The 15,717-nt window shown below is 43.2% G+C and overlaps 1 protein-coding gene across 1 annotated transcript; it reads left to right on the top strand.

The window, feature by feature from the left end:
- Window positions 1-1,270: 1,270 nt before the first annotated feature.
- Window positions 1,271-15,490, top strand: NOCT (nocturnin). The gene is made up of 3 exons (XM_088451825.1): window positions 1,271-1,806; window positions 12,008-12,277; window positions 13,573-15,490. The coding sequence occupies exons 1-3, from the start codon at window positions 1,503-1,505 to the stop codon at window positions 14,406-14,408; spliced, it is 1,410 nt and encodes a 469-aa protein (XP_088307951.1). The 5' UTR covers window positions 1,271-1,502; the 3' UTR covers window positions 14,409-15,490.
- Window positions 15,491-15,717: the final 227 nt, after the last annotated feature.

Here is a 15,717-nt window from a genome sequence, read left to right as displayed (position 1 = left end):
ATATGGGGGACTACTACTGGGGGCACTGTATAGGGGGACTACTACTGGGGGCACTGTATAGGAGTCTACTACTAGGGGCACTGCATAGGGTGGACGTCTACTGGGGGCACTGCATTGGGTGGACTACTACTGGGGGCACTGCATAGAGGGGACTACTACTGGGGGCACTGCATAGGGGGGACTACTACTGGGGGGCACTTCCTGAAATTATGGGGGCAGGGGGGGTGCCAGTCCATTACCTTGCCAGGGGCGCTCGGATCCCTAGATACACCCCTGTCAAAGGCACTGACACTTTTTAACACCTCTGTAAAATGGTCAGTTATGCTGCCATCAAATTGAAAATCTGGATGCAGGGCCAAACTGGACAGGTCCATAGTGCTGTTTGGAATCCCTGGATAATCAGGCTTTTGGTTGTACCAGGGCAAATCCACACGGGAACGGTATGAATGACCGCCGGACCTTCCTGACAACATACCATCCAAACACCATTGCAGGGCCATGGCACAGGGCACCGAAGGACAGGGGGCACTTTTTGGGCCTGTCAATTTTCCTGTTTATTATCCTTGTCATTTGCAGCTTCCTCTTCTTTTATCCCCAGCATCTCCTGGCCTACCCTATCTCTTCCCTGGCCCTTCCCCATGAGGCCATCCATGGCCCGTTTTCCGGTGCACTATCTTATTTTCCTATCTAAAAAATGGGGGGGGGGGGTGCGCGCCAATGCTCTCTGGCACCGGGCACCAAAAAGTCTAATGATGGCTCTGCACCATTGCATTGGAATTAATTCATGTTGAGTATTCAGAATGATATCATTTGTGCCGCCAAACACTTTGGAAGTTTAATATATCTGATGTGTTTAGAAATAGTATTTTTTTTTACAATTCATTCAAATGAATGAGGGAGCATTTTTTTAGTGTATAACGTTTAAGCGTATATTTTTAAGTCCACAGTCCGTGGAAGTTGCCTTTTACCCTCACAGTCAACAGCTTTGTTAGCATTTTTTAGTGCCAGGGATATTTATATTTGCAGAGTGTAACACTACATAATACAGGGCTCTCTGTGTGTGTGTAACCTTTGTCCCACTTCCCATCAGTCACCCACAGGGGGAACCCTGTCCGGATGGTACCACTCAGATAAGAGGGGGGGGGAACCGAAATTAAAGAGAAGTAATATTCTGCAGCAGATTGTAAATCAGCCTCCTTTATTCCCGGCATAATGTATATATCACATGCACATGGACCCGTCATCCTCTCTGTCGGGTAAAGTGCCTGTAGTGAGCGTCCTGTACTGCTGCAGCCCCCTTCCCGGAGTGTGGGCTGTCCCGGCTGTTGACGTAGCGGGCTCGGAGTGATGTAACAGTTGAGTATGACTGTGAGTCGAAAACGAAGCCGGCATTACACGTCACAGGGGTGGTGAGGAGTGTACGTAGCGCAGAGACCGCTGCCGGCAGTATAGTAGGAAGAAGCCGGTGACAGCAGCAGCAGTAGGTGGCGGTGAGCTCGGTGATGAGCAGTGACATCCTCTGTGCTGAGCACCGCGGGATGTATCACAGTGCGGCAAGCAGGCTGTGCTCGGCGCTGAGAGACGTGCCCGCACTGTGCGCCTCCTCTCTGCGGCAGCAGCCACACCACTCCCCGGGAAGGAGGAGGGCTCTCTCGCCACCCGTGCTGGGTTCCCTGTCCAGCCTCGGCTGCTGTCACAGTCTGGCCGGCTGGATCGGCGAGACACCGGCCAAAGTAGTCTCCAATCAGGGCACACCGGCACCCTCAGCAGCGGCAGGCGGAGCAGCGGGGACCGCAGCTAGACCAGGTGAGCGGGTGACGAGGGGTGATCTCTGCCTGCGCGGCTTTCCATGGAACGTTCAGGCTCATCGTGATCCAATATGGTGATTTGATCTGTAGACGGAACGTTCCAGGCCGCGCTGTATGGTGTGATATGTGACGGCTGTGTTAGGTGAGGTGGTGGGTGATGTGGAGTTAGTACCATGTTATGTAACATGTATGGGAGGGGTGAATCATGCTGCCTCTTCCTTAGGGATGCATCTTACACTGCGGCACTATGGTAGGACGTAGGCTGCTCCTATGAGTCAGTACACATTATTACTGTACTAATTGTGTGACATTCCAGACCTTCCTGCTGTCACCCATCAGCACATCCTGTTCTCTCTGGAAGGACTACATATGTCAGGGAAAAGCATGCATATATACTACACACAGGTTGTCTGACAGGGCTGGCGGTTCTGAGCCTAATTACTTTCAGTTTTTAGGAAATTACGAATATAAATGCAAGATTTATGATTGGAACGTTGTCTGGCCATTCATTTTTTTTTTTTTGTCTGTAATCTTTACATAAAATGCTATAATAACAAAACAAATTATCATATTTATTCCAATACAAATCATGGTCTAGTAAAAGTTGGTTAATACCCCCTTTTACACCAAAGTCCCGGGTCTGACCTGGGATTTGGAACACGTTTCCAACCTGGGACATACCCTTTTTACACTGTGGCGCCACCTGGTGTATTCCCGGGTTGGCACCAGTCACACATGAGCCGGGTCAGCCTCATGTGAGTGACCTGACTCTTCCGGCGTTGCAGTGGACGATTGGAGATGATATTTCCAAGCACCACTGAAGCTGGCCAATCAGGTAGCATTTGGCATGATCCGGGTCATCGTGACCCGGATCGCACCGTTTACACTGCAGGGTGACACTGGAACAACCTGTGGCCAACCCTGCAAGATGCCCGAGTTGGATCCCCGGTCACTGGACCCGGATGGATCCGTTTACACTGACAAAAATTCCTGGTTGATGCACGTTTAATGCTGTTTAAAGTGCATGTCGAACATGGTTTATGTGCACTTGTTACCAGTGTATGAGCATCCCTCTAGTTTTCCACACTGCATTTGTCTGGGGTAAAAGCACGTGGCTAGAATACCTTCTGAAAACCCTATAACAGACGTTCCCATACTCTGACATTACAGTCCAGGTTTTAAGGATATCCATGCTTGAGTCCAGATGGTTAAAGCAAATTGACTGAAGTACTAGTTAAGTCACCTATGCTCAAGCATGGATATCCTTAAAATGTGGACTGTAATGGTGGAGTTTAGGAACCTCTGCCCTATTACAATTGGAATGAAGGATGTGCGGTGCCCAGGAGGGCTTACAGCACACACCCTGCACCCATATTTTTTTTATACTCACCTCTTCGAAGTCCCATGTCGGCCAGAGTAGCGCTACACAACGCCTGGAAAATGTCCGCCGCGGCCATTTTCCCAGCGTTTTGCGCATGCGCAGTCGACTTTTGGTACAGACTAGTGCCCGGAGTCTCTTGCTGCTGTCAGTTCGCTGGCAGCAATTGGGGAGAGGGGAGGGGACCCCAGATGAGGAATGCACACACGGGCCCCCTCCTCTCTTAATATGCCCCTAATTGGAATGCTGGTAGCAATGGTAGTAATAATAGTTACTGTTTATTCTAGCTCCCTGCACATGTTAAAACCTGTGCAGTTCCTCTTTCCTGCCTGGGATGTCACACTCTGCTCTGGTGCTTCTAGCACACAAACTGCTTAATCTCAGCAGTTTGTTGCCACAGCTAAGTGTTCTTAGAAGCACCAGAGCAGAGAGCGACACCCCAGGCAGGATAGAGGAACTGCACGGACTGTGCTTTTTTGGGGGGGGAAATAACTATGCCCACCAATTGTGGGGTACACGAAAATGGGTGCAAGCATATTTCTAAGTTCCTAAAGCGATTTAAAAATATTATTAAAAAATCCACCTGCATTCTAGAAAACACCTGCCGCATACTTGGGAACCCCCCCCCCCCCTTGAATCAATTTCACTAGCTAGTTTAAAACTTTGTTCCCCAATATTTTTTTTTTGCCCCCAAAATGAAAGTAAATTTTTTTGGGGTGTCCTGAGTATTTGTTGTTGTTTTTTTTGACACTGATGACTTTTAGAGGACACTCCCAGGGCTGCAGGCTATTTTTTTAAAGCCTGCACCCCTAAACCCCAATTCTGCACTTTTTTCGCCATGTATTATGGTGAAAAACTTATCCCTGTTTTTAACAGACTTTTCACACCTGCGAAAAGTCTTTGAATGAATATGGGGATAATTGAAACAGGTGAAAATGACATCATCGGCAACGGACTTTTCGCCCCGTATTGAATATGGCCCTTAGTAAGTGAAGTGCGGGCAGCAGCTGCAGAAGGCAGACACAGTGGAAGGAGGAGCCACAAGCACCAGGGGGATTTTGGGAGCTGTAGTGAGAAGTCGCTGCCAGTGGTAATTGGCTGCTGCACAGAGGACAAACAGCGCGTTCTGCAGGACCCGGTCTATTTTAAAAACCGGGTTCCAAACAGCTTGTAGCGTGTAAAAATGCGGTATAGCGCGTATATTTGTGATCGCTTCCCCATAGAAACCTATGGAGGTTGTGGCTGCTGACAGAAATGGAGGGACCGTAGCAAATAATGGAGATATCTGCTGCGATCCCTCCATAATACATCTCGGGGATACTAAATATTTGTGTATATCCACAAATATTTCAGGGAATATGCCACAAATACTTATAATAAATGGGCCCCATGTCGTTTATCCAAACTTTCCTTATGAAATGTCGTCTTGTCTACGGTCAATCCTCATGTGTCTTCTCTCATCCTCCCTTTTGTCTGTCCCTCTCTACATTATTCTGTCTTTACTATCTCTTCCCTCCCTGGGGAGAATTCAATACAACACACTATTGCATAGTGCGTCCCCTGGGGATGCGAAGAGAATTCCGACCAAAGTGCTGGGTGCGCGGCTGTTTTACTACATAGCGCGGCGCTAACAGCCACGCGCCCGGCACTTTGGTCAGAGAATGCCGGTTACCGCACCTCAACACCCTTCTTAAGGCGCGATAACTGGCCTTCTCCGACCACACAGCGCACCAGGCTATTCTGTTTTGTTTTCCATGCCTTCTTTGCCTCTATTTTTCCATCAGTTGCTGTATCTGCCACGTCACGGTTTTTATATCGGGGTTTATACCATGGTAACTCGTGTTACAAAGTGACATGGCAAACAATTAGCAATCTCTGTATACAGTTTTTTTTTTTTTTTTTTTTAAATATGACCTGTGTTTCTCGGCAAATAATTTAATTCCACGGAAATTCCTTTTGCTGTTGATGGCCATGCATATACTTGCTATGTCACTTTGTAACATGAGTTACTATGGAATGACCGATCAGGTTATTTCTATATGAACAGTGATTGCCAATCCCGCAGTCAGGTCACAGCAATATGAAGGAATCTCATGCTATATTGGCATGTAGGGAGCACGGTGTTTCTCAGCATGCTCTAGAATTACAAACAGCAAAACAAACATTTTAACATGACAATAGGAATCTGATAATTGCTTCTTTTTTTTTTTTTCTTTAACAAGTCTATGAATAATATTTGGCTTGTAGATGGAAATGGACCCTTAAATAGTGTTGTGGTTTCATTCTGCATTGTGTCGTCCAATCTCCTCCTACAGATGTTCATTTGTCAGTTTTATTTTAAATGCGTAGTTTGAAATCTTTGTTAGTAGATGAGAAGGCTAAGCAGGAAGTTAATACTTTTGCATGTTTTTTTTATTTTCTGACAGCATAGTGAAGTAAATATAAGCCCACTATACAGGAACATACATTAATTACATAATTATGTTGACCCAATTAATGTAGTACCAGGAAGTTACCCCAACAATGTACCAGCTAGTTCTCCCAACTACAGGAATATAAACACTATAAAATTGGCTATGGAACCTGCCTAATTTCTCTTATATTGCTATTGTATTAAGGAAATGCTGATATGTTATCAGGCTTTGTGCTGATCTGACATTAGAGTGGCGGCATGCAGGAATGGTAATATTACCGTGGTGTAACTTAGCGCATGTCCACTTGAAGCTAGTGAAGACTGAAAAATGTTTTTGATTTTGCTCAGTATATTTGGAAGTACAGGTTGAGTCTCCCATATCCAAATAGATTTTTTTCTAGCATGACTGAGATAGTGAAACCCTTGCTTTTTGATGGTTCAATGTACACAAACTTTGTTTAAGGTACAAATTATTCAAAATAACTGTACCTTTTTCTCGTAAGCTGCCAAACTGCCATGTTGTGGACAAGCCCAGTTACAGTTGACTTGTTTAGTTGTGAAGCCTCCCAAATCAATAATTAGCTGGAGTCTGCACCTTTCAAAGAATGATGTTGTCCTATAGAACTGGTCTGACAGTGTTGCAGGGAAGGAATATACGTATTATTATGTACAAGGTGACTGCATTGACCCCTTCAGTGCATTCTAAAAACTGACTGTATATGTAACATTTCACATCATTTTAAGTCAAATATTCATTTTAAACAACCTTATTCTTGTGCTAATTATTTAAATGTTAAGCAATAGTCTTCGTAAAATACTGGTTTGTTTGTTTTCATTTACATGTACATCATGCATTACAGCCACTTTGTGGTCAGAGCTAATATTCATTGGGACACAGCCTGAATTCACCAAGCTGTGACAGATGTGATGGTTAAATATATATTGACTATCTGTTTCATACAGTTTCTGATCATTTTGCTTTAACGTACTGAAACATTTGGAGTTACACCAAAGATTAACCGTAGGATCTGTCAGATTACTAGGAGCCAGTGACCTTACTGAGGCATCTCATTACACATGGCTCTAGTTCCTAGAGAACTGCATGAGCCCACAAACTGTCTACCTACTGTACACGGTGTGTAGGTGATGGTCCACATTTGTAGCCTAAACAGGAAAATAGATACGCTACCTCTTCCCTGGATTAGTTAAATTGTATGCAGTTATTTTGTTTTGTCAGACGTGGAAGTAATAGACATTTTTTAATTATGTTATAATTGTCATATAGCTGGAATCTGTATGAAATACTGACGGAGGAGATGCCAGCTGTCAGTACAGTGACAGCGACATCCCGATGGTTGGAATCCCGACAGGAACGGTGAGAACTGTTCCCCTGCCATATTTACCCCTTAACCCTCCTTTTTTTTTTGTACCCTCATACTGACACTCCCTCCTTGGTGCCTGAACCATCCCCCCCCCCCCTGTCTGGAGCCTAACCTAACCCTTCCTGCAGCCTAACATTAACAACCCCCACTCCCCCGCAGCTAATGCTTAGCTTGCTTTGGTCTCCTTACGATTGGGAAACCAGCTGCCGGGATTCCGACGTCAGCATCACCAGTCATGTTGGGATTCCGACGCCAGTGTTCTTCCGGTGACCGGGATACCAGCAGTCTGCATCCCGATCGTAGGAATATTAACCGTATCTCCTGTAGCTTAGATTGTATTGCAGTATATATTTATTTTTCTGTGCAACTGAACTTCATGTAGTTTCTAATTACTTCCACTAGATGCCAGTGTCCCCTTTTCCCTGCTTAGCACACCCATGTGACCATAAAGTTTTAAATGTCATGCATGTCCCTGTTAGGAACTATCAGCGTTCCCTGGGTTGGTAAATTTACAGCTTTTCTCTGGTACGTATGCCAGCTTTTTCCTTCATGTTCCAGGTAGTTGTCTCTGGCATGTTGGCAGCTCGGATGACCAGTATCTGTCTGAGCATTGTATGGGTTGGAGGTCAGGAATAAATATTGGTTAGTGCTTTACCGCTTAGATACCCACAAGCTGGGATAGGAGTGCATTCCTGTGCCTAGAGCCAAACCCACACTGTCTCTGATATCCTTGTGTCTGTCAGACTTTTCCCAAAGTCAAAAAGGTCAAGTTGAGTGGCTTATATTAGGGGCTCTGCCTTAATCTTGGCACTGGTAACATAAACAAAATAATAGTATGCAACTCAACCTCTTTACTGTGTCTAAAATATTTAGATTTGTCCACTCATTTCACCCATACTTTGCCTGGCCACAGAAAGTGATATAATTATATATTGTAATGTGGGGTTTTATGTCTTCAGTGGCCTCTTACTATAATGTGCAACTGTTACCTATGAAAGCTGTTTCCTTTTATTTATTTTTTGTAATAGTTCAATCCTGTATGTTTCCCAAAGTTGGAAAGTTACAGATTTGAGAAAATTAAAATTGATTACTTACTTTTTCCTGTATACTACAACACTTTGTGCAATCTTACATTGAACTGAAAATGTAAAGTTTTCAGAGATGTTTGTTTTAGTGACTCTTGAATCATGTTCAACAATAGTCCTAATTAAAATGTAATTTATGTATCAATTTTATCCTGCAATGCTTAAGAACATTTTGTTTAAATTTTTACTTTTTTTTTTTTTTTTGAGAGCAACACATGTTCTTTTCATGAATTTCTCTGCTTCTTGTTTCCGGTAATGTAACACATGGAATATATTGTGTAAGGTTATCTATGCTAATGAGGAGTATGTTACGGGAAATGAGGGGCATTACTGGTGAACTTAAACCTATTGCTCTGTAAGCTTCACGTTGTGTTAGACCATAATGTCTGAGTAAGATGTCACAGGGCATTTTTATTTAATGCACCACCAAGTCTTTGCATTAGTTTTATGATGTAGTGCTGCATCTGAAAGCTAACTTCTTGTTGTCCTGCCATGTTGTATCTTTCCTTATTTGATATTTTGGCGCTCAATAAAATAATTGGATTTTAACACTGTATTGGGTATTCAGGATCTTTACTGAGATGTGCTTTCATATATACTGTGATGTAATGTAAACAGAGGAGCTCAAAAGTGTAGGTATAGCCATCGATGAATAACCTCTGCTGGTCGATGGTTTTGCCATTGATATCGGTAATTTAAAGGTTTGCTGCCATCGATGGCACAGAGCCAATCAATGTTTTATTTTTGGGGTGTGTTTTAAGCACCTTTTACACTAAATTCCTGGGTCTGACTTTGTATTTGGAACAATACCACAGACAACACAGATGGTGTAATGGTTAGCATTACTGCCTTACAGCACTGAAGTCGTGGGTTCGATTCCCACTACGGCCCTAACTGTGTGGAGTTTGTATATGCTCCCTGTGCTTGCATGGGTTTTCTCTGGGTGCTCCGGTTTCCTCCCACCTTCCAAAAATATACTGGTAGGTTAATTGGCTCCCAACAAAAATTAACCCTCATGTGTATGTGTGTGTGCATGTGGTAGGGAATATAGATTGTAAGCCCCACTGGGGCAAGGACTGATGTGAATGGCCAAATATTCTCTGTAAAGTGCTACGGAATATGTGTGCGCTATATAAATAACTGGTAATAAATAATAAACTAAATAAGGTTCCAAACCGGGTCAGACCCAGGATATACCCCCATTCCGACTGTTGCGCTGACCCTAGTTATTCCCAGATCGGCGCCGTTCACACTGCACACAGGTGCAGTGGAACTGGTCTGCCGGCATTTGTAGATGACATCCTCTCCAAGTGCCGGAAAATCGGGAACTCTCCGTGCTGTAAATTTGGACGCGGGTGTAAGCTACCTTTGTCACTCTTTTTGCACCCACCAGCAACCCAGGTTAACCAGGCAATAACTCTGGTTTTAGCTGCTAGTCTGTAAAGTTTTCAGAGATGTTTGTTTTATTGCCCCCACACAGTGTAATTTATAGCCCGGTGAGGGCTAAAACCTTGTTACTGTTGTAGTATGATGTGTTTCCTGCTAATAACTTAGAGGCACATGGCAGTACGGCGGTGCAGCTAGAGGCACATGGCAGTACGGTGGGCGGTGCAGCTAGAGGCACATGGCAGTACAGCGGGCGGTGCAGCTAGAGGCACATGGCAGTACGGTGGTGCAGCTAGAGGCACATGGGAGTACGGCAGGCGGTGCAGCTAGAGGCACATGGCAGTACCGCAGGCGGTGCAGCTAGAGGCACTGGCTGTACCAGACCTGTTGAAAATTTGGCTACACATGGATTGCCTTTTTGAGCAAATCCATTGTTATGGTGGGTAGGCTAGATCACATCCTCCTCCCCTCTACTCCTGCTTCCCACAGCAAAGCTTTGTGTTTGTTTATCGTACTGTCAAATGTTTAAGGGGATTGGGTAGGTGATGCCTGCGCTCAGGATCTTGACGCTCACAATCCCAACGCCGGCATCCCGACTGGTTTAGAATGCCAACAGCTGCTGGTAAGTACCCTACCCCATACCTAACCCTCCCCCTAAACCAAGTACATTCCATCGGTAGATCTTTGGTCGGGATGCTGGCGCCGGCATACTGAGCACCGGGATGCTAACTACATCCTGTTAAAGGCTACTAAAAGTAGCAGGATATAACCAGATTCTTGTAGAAGATGAATATATCTAAGCAATTATTTCACTGCTTGGTGACTATAGGGATATATATTCATATACATTTAGGTCATCTACAGAGTGAGGCATTAGTTGCAGGAGTAGATGCACATGTTTCTTGTTATCAGTATGAAGAAACATTGGTTGCATACGTCCCTTTATATTTGCTCATCACTTCTTTCTAAACAGGGAGACCTGAGGTTTGAAAGCAGCAAACTGTATTTGTACAGTAATTTCTTTGGGACAGATGCCTTTGCATATTAGATGTGGCTTAGTGTTAAACCTGTTTAGCTTTATCCACCGATTGGTTTAGACAGACTTAGTAGGGAAGGAGATTTAAGTCCTGCTTGGAGTGGAGCAGACAGATCTCTGGTGTGGTCGCTGGGAAACTTTACATTAGTTTAGACCAGGGTAATTCAGACAGGATGGACATACATTTTGCGGTGAGCTTGTCAACAGTGCAAAAAAGATACCATGGTCTGTCTCGCCAAGGTAGGATACATGATCATCACTAAGTGACTTTGTTATATTTTTATTGCATTAAGGGCACTTGGGCTCCCTGTATAAAACTCCCTTTTTGTCATATGTACAGTAGATATTAAATAAGTGTGTTTGTGTATTTTCATTTTCCTATACCTGACTGGCCCTATGGAGCTGGTGGGTAGGCTATAAAGGAAAGTGCTATCTGTTTAAGGGATGGATTGTTTTTAAGTGGGGGTCCCTCTAAAGGAAGAACCCAAGAAAGATCTATTTTAGAGAAGTAGGACTTCTGTAAACCGGACAAATCTCGGCTGTAGACTTACATCATATCAGTTATAGCTAATCTGTTACGGATGTTGTAGCCATGATATAGTAGTCATGTTATTATGGCTGTTTGGCTATCACACCTATTTAGCTGCTCATCATTATCCTGGGAAACTTTCCCCATCATCCCTATATTATGTGTGACCACCTAGATGTAAATCCCTTCACAGTACAATGTTTTGGTATCACGTATTTCAAACTTTACTTGGATCATCTTATCGTATGTATGTAGCACAACTCTACAATTAGCTCACCTCCTGCTTAGACACAACTGGGTCAATCTGTCAGATAGACCTGGTGGCTCAGACTGTTTTGACTGACTTGCTCTGTGCTAATGAGAGCTATCTATAATGCTGTACTGTCATGGATCCGTGGGAACTAGGCTAACGCAATCGCTCCAGACAATGTCCTGTGTCTTTCATTCTGAAAGCTAAATCAAAGCTCTGCTGGGTTCTAGGCAGTGTTTGTCAGCATTTAACACTGATCACTATCCAGGATAATATTCCTTTCAAGTGTTCTTTTTTTAGTCTTTAAGACTTTGATTCATTTATTTCTCCTTGCATTAATCTGTATCAAAACTTCAGTTTGTAGACACTTGTGTGACGTAACATCTGTTTGTACTGTCTGGCCCTCTGTGGTAGCCACCCATCCCTGTGTCATCATACCATTTGACTGGGACATGATACACAGCACTGTGGAGTGAAATCAAAGCTTTGGGGGTTTTCTACTCTATAAACAAACTTGGTCCTAAATGGCCATGTTCACTCCTGAGTTTAGTTCTTGTTGATTTTTCACATCTGCTATTCTTTTATGGAGTTTCATAATAATGGGACTTCATAGATACATTATATTCTGTCTATAAGACCACAAACACAAATGTCTTCATGAACACCTTTTTTTTTTTTTTTTTTTTTTTTTTTTATATGAATAAACTATTATATACGTTTTCTTGTTTCTCTCTGTACAGGGAGTTCCATGGGAAACAGCACCAGCCGCCTGTACAGTGCTCTCGCCAAGACGCTCAGCAGCACAGCTGCCATTGCCCAGCATCAGGAGTACTTGGAACAGTCTGAGCATGAACAGCTGGATCCACTGGACCCCAAGGATCTTTTGGAGGAGTGCCAAGTGGCTCTACGGGGACGGCCTGCCCGGCTCCACCGAGAGTTTGTCAGTCGCCAGGATGATTTCAGCAGCCCAAACATCTTTCGGGTGATGCAGTGGAATATATTGGCTCAAGGTATGATATAATTTGAGATGTTAACTAACTTTAACTTGATTTTTATGGCCTTTATGCGGTATACACAATTCTGGATATTTTCTGATTGTGTCTGCTGTAAAATAAAACTTGTGGGTATCCGCACATCGTTCATTCCAACATTAACTCGCTACACACCTATTTATCAAAGCCCATAATCCCTCCCCTTGTCACTCTTCTCTCCTCCCCTGTTCTGTGCTTCTCCCCTGTTCTCCTTTCTCCTCAGCATGTAAGCTCTCACGGGCAGGGTTCTCCTCCCTCATGTTACTCCCCAGCACTATCTTTGCTTCCAGTTCTTTGCCCCTTTCAGCAACTCTGCTCACCCCTCGATGGGTACAGGTTCATTGCATGCTGATCTGATATCCCCCTCCTTCACAAACATTTGCCTGTCTAGAAACTAATATCCACCCCTCATTTTATTGTACGTAAATAGCATTTTTGGATGTAGCGGTGATGCTAAAATATGCTAATCCCGCCGGCGGCATCTGTAGAAAAAACACATCTTCTGTTGTCATCGCAGATCCGAGCGCTGTGTTCAAAGATGCACATCAGATCATTATTTGGACTATCTGTCACGATGGCCGCAATCATTGGCCATCTGCGTGAGACGCAGCCCCTGGCCTCAGCACTCCCACAAAACGAACGGTCCCTCTCGCTGCCCATTCCCCGTTCTTAAACGGCTGCAGCCTGTCAAAATGGCTGCGGGGCGCTGCGACTGGGGTTGTAGTGACATTGCAGTACATGTGCATGCGCAGTCCACCCGCCATTGGACTTGTATGCAAGCCATCGGTTTGGCGTACAAGTCTGAATCGGGCCCATTGTGTGTATATACCCTGTATGGTGCAATGGAAACTTTGTGGTGCCTATAAAAATAAGGGATAATTGTTATTTTGGGGAAAACCATTGTGACCGGTGTATATACATGTGTGAATGTCTGTTTCCAGAACAATTATTTTAAAAATCTCATAGCTAAATGACTGAGTCTGATGGTCTGCTAATTACTTCTGGCAATTCATTAGTGTGCACTGCACAGGATCTCATACAGATCACTTCTCTGTGTAACATTCTCTCTCTCTCCTCCGTTATGGAAACTACGTAACAGACATCAGTATAAGGGGCGGTATTATAACTGAATGTAATGGTAATGTGCACTCAGCCGTGCCATTTAGAAGAGATAACAATTGTATCCTTTCCAATTTAAAAGTGTATACACTTCAGAATGCTTATCTAGTTTCAGCATCTACATGTCATTAAGGTGTTTTTTTTTTTCCTTCCAGCTCTTGGAGAAGGCAAGGACAACTTTATTAAATGTCCAATGGAAGCATTGAATTGGGAAGAAAGGAAATACTTGATACTGGAAGAGATCCTAATTTATCGCCCTGATGTGTTGTGCCTGCAGGAAGTGGATCATTATTTTGACACTTTCCAACCTATCCTCAGTAGGTTAGGCTATCAATGCACTTTCCTAGCAAAGCCATGGTCTCCCTGTCTTGATGTGGAGCACAACAATGGGCCAGATGGCTGTGCCTTATTTTTTCTGCAAGACCGCTTTCAGCTGGTAAGCAGTGCCAAATTGAGGCTGTCAGCCCGGACTCTGAAAACCAACCAGGTGGCCATTGCTGAGATACTGCAGTGCAATGAGACTGGAAGGTTATTCTGCTTTGTTGTCACTCACCTGAAAGCCCGCACTGGATGGGAGAGGTTCAGACTTGCACAGGGTACAGACCTTCTGCGGAATCTTGAGTCTCTAACACAAGGTGCCAAGATCCCCCTGGTCATCTGCGGGGACTTTAATGCAGAGCCAACCGAGGAAGTATACAAGCGTTTTGCCTCCTCTAGCCTGAATCTCAATAGTGCTTATAAGGTACTTAGTGACGACGGAGAGACCGAACCTCCATACACAACGTGGAAGATCCGCCCTACAGGGGAATCTTGCAACACTTTGGATTACATATGGTATTCTAAGCATGCCCTAAAAGTGAATTCTGCTTTGAGCCTTCTTACAGAAGAGCAAATTGGCCCCAACAGGCTTCCTTCTTTCAATTACCCTTCAGATCATCTGTCGCTGGTCTGCAACTTCAGTTTTAACATGGACCCTGACCGGTTATTATAGATGTTCCACGCTCATCACTGTGAATTGTAGCTTGTGAAGTGATTTAAGGAGTTGAAAAAGCTAAAAGATGCAAGTGCTCTTGTCTGTATATGGTACACATTTAATCACAAACCTCATATTTATTTTAAAGAACTGCATTAAAGGTGTATAGTTATAAAGCATGATTTAGCAGTCTGTAATTTAGTTTTTTTTCTGGCGCTCCCTTACTGGAGTTTGTACACCATTTATATTGTTAAAATGAGGCAGAACTCTGTATCTGATATTAACTTATATATACTTTTTGTATATACTTTGATTTAATGTGCGTTCTTCCTCCGGGATTGCAGCATTTTTCAATAGAAAATGCCTTTTTGTAATATTTAATTTGTCCGAATTGAAAATGTGTAATAAATGTCACTTTATCCTAAATATTTATTTTTCTACTCGAAACAAGTATGTAAGTGTCTGGGGGAGAGCAGTAATTTCAGATACATTTATTTGTTTAATTAGATAACTGTATGTTGGTAGGCAAATTCTTGTGCAATATAAAATAATTTGCCAGTTTGTACCAGCCCAGAGTCTAATGTAATTACTGTTTTGTCTATACAGAATTCTGTAGGTTTGAAGTGTATTTTTTTTTTTTTGTTTGTTTTAAAGATCCAAAAATAAATGGTCAGCTATAGATAACTGAATTTTAATCTGCACAAGTTCGTGCACTAAAGCAAATGTTAGAAATGTTATGTGCAGAACTTTTTATTTATTTTTGCATTATTTCATATGTTGCTCTTTCTGCGTATAGGAATGGTTACTATTTTTCAGGATATAGATTTGTTTGCTGACCTCTTGGATGCAATGCACCTACATAAAAAATGAATTACCCAGCTGATAACATGACTTTTTGCTACTAGTCCTCAAAATGTGACTAACTTTCAGAAGAATATAAGACACTTGAATGTTTTACAGTCTGTGTATTTCATATGAATGAATGAATGTAGGAAATGACTGTCATTTCTATTACTGTAAATCTCATCCTGAAGAATATTTGATACAGAGCAAAGCCCCATATCACTTGTTACCATGCAATCTATAAAAATAAATCTATTTAAAGCTCACATTTTTGTGCGTTTGTTCACCCCACCTGTGACTGAAGCACAGCAATAATGTATTCCGCTGAATTCTCCTGACATTTTGTGTTTACCCTGCTGCAACTTATACTTACTACATTGCTTTATCTTTTGTTTATTAACCAAGGCCTTTATTATCTAGGAAGGGTTTGCTAGTTTATGGATGGACATCGGAAGCCCACCATTAAATGGTAAAAACATTAAGG

The sequence above is a fragment of the Taudactylus pleione genome, unplaced genomic scaffold, assembly GCF_031769625.1.
Source record: "Taudactylus pleione unplaced genomic scaffold, aTauple2 ptg000028l, whole genome shotgun sequence".
Taxonomy (NCBI): Eukaryota; Metazoa; Chordata; class Amphibia; order Anura; family Myobatrachidae; genus Taudactylus; species Taudactylus pleione.
The sequence above is the reverse complement of the archived record's forward strand: the minus strand, read 5'-3'. Positions and strand labels throughout refer to the sequence as shown.

Excerpts from the sequence above, each read along its gene's own strand:
- NOCT (XM_088451825.1), top strand. The coding sequence starts at position 1,503 with ATGAGCAGTGACATCCTCTGTGCTGAGCACCGCGGGATGTATCACAGT. Across the intron at positions 1,807-12,007 it reads GGGGACCGCAGCTAGACCAG|GGAGTTCCATGGGAAACAGC; the intron begins GTGAGCGGGTGA and ends CTCTCTGTACAG. Across the intron at positions 12,278-13,572 it reads GTGGAATATATTGGCTCAAG|CTCTTGGAGAAGGCAAGGAC; the intron begins GTATGATATAAT and ends TTTTCCTTCCAG.